This window comes from Thunnus maccoyii, chromosome 14, assembly GCF_910596095.1.
Source record: "Thunnus maccoyii chromosome 14, fThuMac1.1, whole genome shotgun sequence".
Lineage (NCBI taxonomy): Eukaryota > Metazoa > Chordata > Actinopteri > Scombriformes > Scombridae > Thunnus > Thunnus maccoyii.
In genome coordinates this window covers 22,520,271-22,530,838 of record NC_056546.1, presented here as the reverse complement: position 1 = coordinate 22,530,838, position 10,568 = coordinate 22,520,271, and the positions used below count along the sequence as shown (strand labels likewise).

General features: G+C 41.8%; 1 protein-coding gene across 1 annotated transcript; it reads right to left on the bottom strand.

Moving 5' to 3' along the window:
* Positions 1–3,350: 3,350 nt before the first annotated feature.
* npas4l (neuronal PAS domain protein 4 like) lies at positions 3,351–9,640 on the bottom strand. Its single transcript, XM_042432664.1, has 10 exons — positions 9,328–9,640; positions 8,992–9,139; positions 7,808–7,971; positions 7,470–7,615; positions 7,265–7,364; positions 6,595–6,856; positions 6,398–6,507; positions 5,797–5,932; positions 4,392–5,686; positions 3,351–4,290 (listed from the first exon to the last, which is right to left on the bottom strand). The coding sequence occupies exons 2-10, from the start codon at positions 9,117–9,119 to the stop codon at positions 4,262–4,264; spliced, it is 2,370 nt and encodes a 789-aa protein (XP_042288598.1). The 5' UTR covers positions 9,120–9,139; positions 9,328–9,640; the 3' UTR covers positions 3,351–4,261.
* Between the last annotated feature and the right edge of the window lie 928 nt (positions 9,641–10,568).

Below are 10,568 nucleotides of genomic sequence, written 5' to 3'. Positions count from 1 at the left end.
GAAATTCTTGCATATGAGAAAAGGTTTTTTTGTTCTGTGCACATACATTTTCATCAACAAAGGATAACATGTTTATCAAATCCTGCCACAGTGGGATGCTTATGTCTCTACTGTGGACAGGTGCTTTGCCTTAAGCAGCAAACTCCTCCCTGAGAGAACAGCAGAAAATAAATCAAACATTCATATGCAAGTAAGCTGCACTGTTAGGCTGCGGTTTGTATTCTCCTCCCTGGTTGGCTGGCCTTTCTCTCGTGAATATCAATGGGAATTGTTGACTCTGCATGACTGGGATCCAGTGTTGAATCAGAGCTGTGGTTTCAGGCATGGCAACAGGATGAGCAGGAGGGGGTCCTGAAGGATCAGGCGGCAGTCTATTTTGGGTCTTTTTGCTTAACCCAATTACAGCGTCAGTGTGCGCTCACTGAACCAACACCAGTCAGGTGATTTCCCTCCTTTGAAAAGTGGGACAAAAACGTTATTGACATGGAAATGTGATCCAGCCAAAACAATGGCGGGTTGTTTTACACTATGAGACAAGGAGAAAATGAATTACAGACAGAGAAGGACCTTCTCATGAAGTGTGGAGAGTGAAAAGGCAGGTTCAGGTTAACATGCAATAACAGCTCAGGTCTCTCTCACTGACAGCGTACGACACCTTTCTGTGACCTTGGCGGTTATCTCCTGTGTCACAGCTTTCATCTGCCAAACAATCCCTGAGCAAAGTACACAAATCACAATTCTTAGCTGGATGGCTGTCCACATCTTCATCTATTTCCAAATAAATGTATAACTCAAAGATAAGCTTTCAATACAGCCCTGAAGTTTGGTTGCAGCAACAATAAAAGCATAAAGCCGGTAAATAAACGAAGACACGGCGGTGCCACCTGAGGCCCTGTTGTCTGAAATCAGTGAGATTTTCAATTTAGAGAGTTTTTCTTTGCAAGTAAATGAGGTAATCATTTGTGAGAAGCTACCGGTGAGGCAGGATATGAAACCTTGGCTGCTTGTGGGAGGCAGGGCTTTGAAAAGATTCCCATCCATGAGCTGCTCTGTTTAACTGCACTGATGCGCTTTTCCCTCAGCATCCGCCCTCCAGCCATCCACCTGAGAAAGCACTTTAGAAACTACTGAAGTAGGGCAGATGACAGTTTTCCCCGTGTTTCTCTTTTGTCAGTTCTACTGTGCAGTATCATCTTATCATCCAATGCTGCTCTCAGATCCAGGATATGAATCATAGCATCATCCGGATGCATTTCATCATTCACTTCCACTGACAGACTCTGACTTCACCACCCCTATGAGGCATTTTGCTAATTTAATCTCACATCATCTTAATTTAATATCAAGGAGACAGGAGGGCCAATACATTTAAGTCAAGTTATTGAGATAAAGTGAGTGTGTTCCTGCTTATATATCTCTGTATGTACGTTTGTATTTCATTGTTTTCAGGATTTAATATCTTTTTCACAGACACAAACTACATCTGCCACTACTAATGAATATAAAGTTATAATCTTTTTATTAATTTGTCAGTAGGAAAACACTTAAACACCAACATGTCAACACACAGCCATGCCTGGGTGGTGGATTCTTGCTATCTTCTTGGTGTGGACAACAGCGTCGATGCCACACGGTCTTGGTATCACAGTGCCTCGGGGAAATCATTATTGTTCCAGGTAACGCTGAATGATGCAGGAAGACTCAAGCTCAGCAGATGTGGGGACTTGTTAGGAACTTTATTTGCCATTGTACCCTTCAACAGACATCGCTCTTAATTAGGTCTCCATGGATAAGAACAGGCATCTGGACTGTTTGCTCATGAACGGACCGAATGAATGTCCTTCTGTGCAGTGTGCTCTCATCGATGCACACATGCGTACACACACACTTCCTGCAGTTTATTTCATACTTGCTTAAGTAATATCACACTAATAGCATGCAGATATCTGTGTTAATGGGAGGCTGTTGGAGCTATCACTCCATCTAGTGGCTGTTTTAACTTGCATGAGAAAAAAAAACATGGGGACTCTGCATTGCACACACTGCACCAGCAGCATGACTGTAGTGCCCCCTGTGAACTTTTGTTCCACATTCGTCCACATGGACTGAGTGCTTCTCTGGAGCTACAGCTCTGTCTAACCACAGTGATCCATCAGTCACCTCAGTGCCCAGTCAATTCACTTCTTTGTCTAACTATTCATTTATGCTTTGAGTCTGCACATCTATCCAAACATGCAATTGATTCCTGCCTGTACAGTTTATATGCTCTCATTGGTCTGACCAGCCACAATATGTAAAAATCAATGGAGCACTGAAGAGTCCAGTAGAGGTTGCGCTGGGGCTGTTTACCCGACCGCAGTCTGATCAGATTCAGAGAAAGTCACATAAAAAATACACAGTAGACTCATTTGTGATAAATAACTGCTCCTATAAAAATGCATTTTAAAGCTGCACTAATCAATATTTTTATATGAACAGTGGTGCAAATGACTAAGTATAATTTGAAAGGTGTTGCTCATAGTGTCAAACTCACTGAGATTTAACACTTGATTCTGCAGTTTCCCTCAGCTCTATGGAGAATTTCTGCATCTTTTAACTCATTTTTGTGGTTTTATGGCCCACAACTTTATTGTCTTGGTTCAAGCTCACTGCTCTCATCAGCGTTGTTTCAAACCACAGCGGGCAGCTGTTTTCAGCCAAAAAGCTCTAATAAACTCACTGTGTGCAACCTGCTGAGCACCAAACAGCAGTTACACAAAGTGAGCGACTGGCTGGTGAACATAAAAAGCTGGTTTAGGCACACCAAAACAAGAGAGAAAGGAAGAGTTAATATTGGGCTTACACTCACCAGGTGAACACAGACACAAGTTCAGATCAATGCTAGTGTTGCTCTGAGTCTGTCGTATGTGTAAATAGGCAATTGTTTGCTAACGTTCACCGTAACAACTTTATAAGGTGATAATACTGTATGTCACTGTTGTGTTTACAGCTTATTGTGGCCAAGTGGCCAAAAGGTCAGTTCATATAGGTTTAATTTTTTATAAAAATGTTGCTTGGGACACACTCTAAACTGACTTTACTGTTTAATATTATACAGTAGACTTACCAGCTTGGCACTAATGGGGTAATGTGGTATTTGATTGTGTTTAGAGGAATTAATGAGTCCAATAACATATTAGTTGCTGCATATAATGTAAAGGTCAGAAAGAGGGCAGTCATGTATATTATACACATTCAATGACCTTTTGTGGAAGAAAATACATTGATTTCCCTCATCAATATATCAACAAAACCCAATGTGTTTTTAATTAGTTTTATTTACATTTCAAATAATTGAAGCAAATTGCAGGAACAAGACAATAACACTGAACACTCAGGCATGTATAGTACCAGTACCATTAAACAAACATATCTGGAATGAATTGAGTGTTGATTGATGAATTTAAGATTCACATTGCAGTAAAGAAAAACATTTTAATACTAATAAGTGAGAATAAGGTTAAGTCAGTCTTTTTGAAACTAAATAAATACAATTAATTAATGACTTTCAGACTTGGAATGTATTGAGATGTACCATCGAGGTAGGTGTTGAAGTACAATCATCATTATCTTGCTGACTGAGGTTGTTTTATTCATAACAGTGCGGAAATAATAAAGGCTGAGAAAAATACACTAAAAAACAAATAAGGAATGCAAATATTATTCTTAGTAAACTTGGTAAGTGTCTCTCCTTCATGTTTTTAAGGCACCTAAAACCACATTTAGGAATGGCTCTTTGTTATAAGGAATGCTCTCTGAGCTATAGCTCACTAAGGTAGTTTTGAAATCTTGGAATATATTCCCTTTAAATCAGCACAGCTTCTCATTTATAAAATTCTTGTGGCAATGACATTGATAAAGTGCTCAATAGTAAACTGTGGTCACTCAGTATTAGAACAAGAAAATAGACTTCTATTTCAACGTGTAAGTGTTGTCAGACAAATTTTAAAAAGTACCTTCTTTTCATAAAACACAAAACATCAGCAGAAAAATAAAACACAGATGACAGCAGTATAAAGAAATGAAAACAAAGCTGAGTCTGGGGTTCAGAATCTACTTTAGATTCTCCTCAACATTCAGAGATCAGTCATTTGGGGAGACAGTGTCTTAGCAAAGATGTCCTTTAAATGTCTTTGCTCAAACTCTTCTTTGAATCCAGTGAAGGAAGATTACCCTGACAATATGTCATACAAGTGGTAGTACAGTAAGTCACAGACTTATTTCAGTACAGGTTTTCTTCAGCAAGGCCATCTGAAAAGAGACAGAAAAAGACATCAGTGAACTGTCACTTTGACATCTGTAAAATAAATATATCAAAGCAGGAAATCATTGGTTTGTTTAATCGTAATTACCTTGCTTAAGGCTACTCTGCATATAGTGGTTGAGTTGATGCAACCCAGTGTTTTGGTCATGACATCCCATCTGCAGACTGAAGGGATCCATGGCGATACCGCCTGCAGTGAACTGCTCTTCAGGCAGTGAGGCCTCTGGGATGGTCTGGGACACACTGAGGGGCTCCTGGTCCAACTGATGGGACCTGCTCCTGCCGCACACCAAGCCCTGCTGGTAGCTGTAGGGAACAACACTGGAGCCAGACATGCTGCTCTTCCTTGTAACCATGTCTAGGTCCTTCAAGATGTTGTCAAACGCACTGTCATCGAAGACCAGCTCACGCTTAAGAGGAGGGACAGAGGGGAGAGGAGGGTGATGGGACCAGTCACATGTTGAGGGCAGGCTGTTAGTGTCTGCGGGCTGGGCCGCATTTTGAAGTGGGCTCAGGGTGCGATACATGTCAAAGCTGCTGGCCAGGGATGAGATCTGCTGAGCCAGAATACTGATCTCTGCCTGCTCTCTCTCGCTGTACTGGTTAGACTCTGTGGATGTGGGAGATTGGTTGGGGGTAAGAAGACTGGAATGTATGGGCAACACATGCTGGGGAACATGGTGCACTTGGTGAAGGCTGCCCCCTTGTGGCTGCTCCAGGAGGCTGAAGTCATCTTGATGCAGAGCACAGTCCACTGGGCTCTCACACATGTCGGACACAGACAGGCAGTCTGGAACTAATCGAGCATCAGATGTACAAGCTTGGAAATCATAGGTTGGAGATGAGGAGGAGGCTGGAGAACGGGCACTGAGCGCTCCGAAAGTTCCCTGGTCAAAAGTTTGTTCTGTGGCTGCTGGGAGGGAGTCGGAGGGTGATTGGTGACAGGTGAGCCCAGCCTCTGGGTAGGAGTAATAGGGAGGGGAACCCTCAGGGGAGGAAAGCAGCTGATCTGTGTATCCATGCACGTCTATCAGGAGGTCATGGCTGAGCTCCTCCCTTTGCAGAGGGGAGCTTGTGGAGGCGGGGCTGTAGGGAGGGGTGAAGAGAGCGGGGCTGTCACCCAAAGGAACAGGTGAGCAATCACCTTGAGAGGAGGCGAACGCAACATAATATATATCTTGCTCAGATTCCTTCCTAGCTCTGGCACCACTTGGCTCCTCGCTTTGGCTGTTTGACGTCCTCTGCCTTTTAAAGCATTTAGTGTTGCTGTAGCTGTGAGTCTGGGACGCCTGTTGAGCTGCAAAGTGGCAGGAATTTGCCAGAGATGATGGCCTGAAGGCATTGCTGCTGACTTTCTTCTGCAGAAATCTGGCCTCAGTTTCACTACGAGAGCAGAAACATGGTTTATACATTAGCGTTTTTAACTTGAAAGGCATTGAAACATTTTTTATACTGTCACTTCAAGTCTGCAGGGAAAGTGAAGTTAGTCATACCTGATGATGTAGTTAGTGCAGCTGATGCCCTGACACTCAGAGTCCTTATTAGCACGGATGTAGATCCAGGTCCATGACAGATCCTTGCGCTGGAGTCTAAGCACCATCTCTACCTGGAAGCCCTCATCTGCCTGCACTGGACAGAACAAGGAGGAAACATTCCTGGTTATTATCGTGCACACTCACAAACTTAATGACATGCTCACAGTGAAATCACAGCGCGTCACCCCTAAATGTCTTACTGTGAGCCTGCAAAAGCATCACAGAACTAAGGAAACGTCATCTTCATTTCCTGAGAATGTTTTGGAAATTAACAAAGCAGCTTTTCAACACCTCTGAGGAGCTCATTCTCACCTTCACAGAAATGATGTTACATTATTAAAGAGGTAAGAATTTGACCCTTTGTTGAACAAGAGAAAGAATACTGCCAGCTTCATTAGAGAAAGGTTGTAGTACCAAAATTGTAGCTCCAGCATCTTTGATAAAATGTCATTTCCTCAGGCATCAGTAGCTTGAAGTTTAAGTCTTGGGGGTTTTGTGAAAAACTAATGGTTATGTGCTAAAAAAAAAAAAAAAAAAACCACTAAAAAATTAAACTTACTTAAACTTCTGTGAGAATCTGCACTCAAAGACAGATCTTCAGGATGAACGAGACTGTACCATGATCCACCAGTCATTTCTTCTGCTGAGTAGCCCAAAAAATATAAAACACTGAAAAAGAAACACAAGAAAGTGTTTGTCAGTAAACAGATTAAGAACATTTTGTCTCAATCTGTTTATGATCTGTGCTACATCTACCTGTCTGACAGGTGTGCGAAAGTCATGTCGAGTCTGTGGACGCTGTCGAAGCTGTGACAGAAGAAGGAGTCGGCGCTTCGCAGGCGGTTCACTGTAGGCGTACAGAGGGCCACGAACAGGGGCTCCTTGGTGGGAAAGACTGAGGAGGATGGACCAGGCTGAGGGAAGGTCTGGAAGCTTCCTCTGACCAGTATGGAGCTGCAGCTGCCATGCTGCAGCTTGAAGGCCTTGGAGGTTTGCATACAACATATAAAGCTCCTCTCTGAAGAAAAGAAACATGGATGTTCAGCCGTACGGTAGCATTGTTGTAATTTTGTATAACTGTTAATGCTACCCGATATCAAAGCTGCTTTGTTTGGTATTTTTACATGAATAGAGTAGCACCTATATTATGAGACAGTCATGCAATTCCTGCAAATGTAAGATTTTTTGCAAAAATTGGCCACAGTTTCCAGCTTATTCTATTGCTTTGCAACACAAAAAGGAAGAGGGCTCAAACAGAGTTTAAACAGAGTTTAAGGTAAAATATACCAAAGCAGGAACTAGGAGTACCAGAAACAGGCTTCAAATCTACATAAACATGCCGGTACAGTGGTGGTAATTATTTGTGTCATCACAGTTTAAAATCCAACTTTTTTTAAATCCAACTTTAAAAAAAAATCAAAATTACCTGGCGATGAGTTGTTTTCAATGTCCAAGTTTGACTTAACAATATCAATGTCAGAGCGTTCCACCATATCATAGAAAGTGTCTCCTTGAAGCACATCTACCTGGAAAAGTTAAAAAGGTTTTACTGTTAGCTACAACAGACAAAAAGTGTAGCTAATTACTAACACACCAAAAGAAGTTGAAATTGACATAGTCTTGAAACTCACCATAGAAAGGCCGAGATATTCAGCTACATTTTCAGACACATAGACTAGCTTCCCCTGGGCTGTAGTGACCAGGATGAAGCCATGCAGGGCTTGAACGAACGCCTCGTATGGCAGAAAGCAGTGAGATCTCTCCTCAGTCAGGAGCTCTTGAAGGAGGAAAGAGTGAGTTCAGCCTTAGTTACACTGCAGGTTGTCACATCTGTTATCTTTGATATGGAGTATATCCCCTAAGGAGCTGCAAACTTTGTTGCGCTTTGTTTGACAATGATGCAGGCTGAATGCAGATTAGTAGTTCAAAGATCTTAAAGACTGACTCCAGCTGAAGTTTGAGGACTTACCCTGGAAGAAAACAGACTTCCTAATGTAGGTGCAGATGGCGGCCATGGAGTGCAGGTAGGAGAGACGCTCCTGGTCCTCCTGGGCGATGGGCAGCAGAGCTCGCATATTCCTGATCTCATGGTTGATGTGGTCCCGCCGGGCTTTGGATGCTCCTTTAGTGGATCTGTGAGAGACCATGGTCACTGAGGTGAGGGGTGTGGATGAAGGAAACTAAAGCTGGGAAGCCAAACTTGTCACTACTGCTACACTTGCATTTTAAAAAAAACACTCTCTACCACATGGCAAGTGTGAAAAAAAAAAAAATCAGATAAAGACAAAAAGAGTAATTGGCCTGAACTGATATAGCCTCTTTTTTTTCCACAATTCCACCTGGTTAGAGCGCCCTGGTGTCTCCTCCCCACAAACTGAAGCGGACTTTGAATATCAAGGGTTCCTATGGAAACTGCTGATATGAGAGGCTGTCGTGTCTGCAGCAGAAAATGAGGGCTCTCAACAGACTTTGTGTGTGTGATCAGTATCTGTCTGGGCCCATCCACTGAGAGCCTGGGGTTTTTATAGCTGCCAGGGCTTCAAGCGTGGGCGTCATACACAAGGGGAGGCTGGGCTTCTGCTGCTCCCTTCATTGCCTTATAAAGTGGGTGTCCTCGGAGCGGGGCGCCCAACGTCACAAGGACACACAAAGAGCCACAAAAGGAGAATTATATCAGATCTGAATGCTAGCATCTTAACAATAAAGAACCATAAAATTATAGGACACGTTTTTTTGTTTTTTTGTGAGAATATAAATATCAAAGCAAATATTTCTTTGTTAGGAGAATATTAGGATTATTACACTTATACCACTATTATATCACTCTAAATTCATAGACTCACTATAAATCCCATTAATATATCCATCAAAGTGAATTCTCACTGTCTTGCATGCTGTTTCTCCACCAAAGCAACCTGATAGAGGCTGGTCTGAGCAGCTTGATATTTATTTTAATGCAGTAACAGCCTGACTCTGGCTGGATTAGTATGCGTCACATACTACTGTAGGCTCCAGACTGGAGAAATGGATTAAATGGCTCCCTGTGGTGCATGTTCTGCGCGCAGCAGAGTTGAGTCTACATTTTCTCCACAGCCATGTGTTGATTCAGCCACTAGAGGACGTGGGGCAGAGGGGAGGGAGTGTTGCACTGACCTGAACCTTCTGTGCAGTGAGCGGTGCTGATCCTCGGGAAGATGATGATGATGATGAGGAGGATGATGATGATGAGAGGTGCACGGAGCGCTTACGTGACATTTGCAGGAGTTGCACCAAAAAGTCATTTTAATGCTGTAGTAACCACCTGAGGGAAAACAGACACACATGTAATGATGGTCCCAGAAGGAAATGTATAATAACAAAGCAATCCATTATTTACTTTTCCATCTTCGCAGATTGAGAAAAAAATAATATAATATAATGACTTATAAAAAAGTAAGCCTCCCCTCCCTTTGTGGAGAAAGCAACAGATAAGAGCTCTTCATCTCCTACCTCTGCAGGCTCTGGTCTGGATGAGAGTGTCAAGCTCTTGTGAGCGTCCCTCCTTTTAAAGCCTAAAACCCGATACCTCTCATCCAACTCAGTCAGCGGGAAGGAAAAAGGCAAAACGGGTAGTGTTACTTGTTGTGACGCGATGACAAATGATCGAGGCGGGTTATATTTAGTGAAGGGAGTCCTAAAAATATCCTGTTAGTGGACGCAAGATCCAACCCGGCGACTTAAACCATCAAAGGTGTTAGATTTGATTTATATGGAATTATGTGTGTGTGCAATATGTGATGTTGTAAGTACTTAAAGCATTTGCAGGTATTGGCCCGCATTGAGTGCAGATATTGTGTTAATTAAAGAACAACAGAATATTAATTTCCCATTTTTAGGGTTGATCAGTATACCTGCCAGTGATGCTCAAAGTTAATATGATTGGGTGTTTATTAGAGAGCACTGCATACTGGCAGCATCGCCTTCTTGTTGATCTGATGAGATCAATACTGAGAATCATATGAAGAGGAAGCTTATGTGTAGAAACTGGCGACTTTTTAAAAATCCATGCAACAATTTTGATATAAGTCAGGTAATTTGCGACATCAGGTAAAATGGGACAAATAAGGTTTTACAGCTTGGGCTCTTTAAATATTATCAGCCAATCACCAAACATGTTATTGCATTGTTGCTACAAATGTCCTTTACATGAAACAATCATTTTCATTGGTCTGAGATAACTAGGATGGACGGAGCAAAGATTTTTTTTAAAATCACTGGTCACAATTTATTTTCTCTTTTTGGTAATAGGAGAACTGCAGCTAAAAGGATGAGGGTATGACACCAAAAATGGTTGTAGGATCTTGCATTTTATGAACTGTTTGATTTATAATCAAAATATTTTCACAATACACTTTACTTTTTATGGAAGAGGGTTGTGGCTGACTGTCCCATTTTACCTGAAGGCGTTAGGTAAAACAGGACAAAAAATTAAGCTAAAATGGGACATTTTTCTGTGAAAACGGCATGTTTCTAGGCTATCAGGTGCCTTAAAATCATGAGTTACTATGCTACTGTGTGCACCTCTGTCATATTACAAGTTACAGAACAATCATGTTTCAAGTTTGTTTTTTAAAAGGTTAAATCCATTTATCAGTTCAGTCATTAATTCATTAAATCATTAATGTAAACTAACTATTCATTTAAAAAGATTACGCTTGTAATTAGCCTACAATTTTCAACCGGCCAATTTT

Bases quoted from the DNA above. Each gene is read 5' to 3' on its own strand.
- npas4l (XM_042432664.1), bottom strand. From the start codon at position 9,119: ATGACTTTTTGGTGCAACTCCTGCAAATGTCACGTAAGCGCTCCGTGC. The intron at 6,857-7,264 runs GTAATTTTGATT...TCTTTTCTTCAG, and splicing joins TGAAAACAACTCATCGCCAG to AGAGGAGCTTTATATGTTGT. The intron at 5,933-6,397 runs GTAAGTTTAATT...TGTTCTGTCCAG, and splicing joins AGATTCTCACAGAAGTTTAA to TGCAGGCAGATGAGGGCTTC.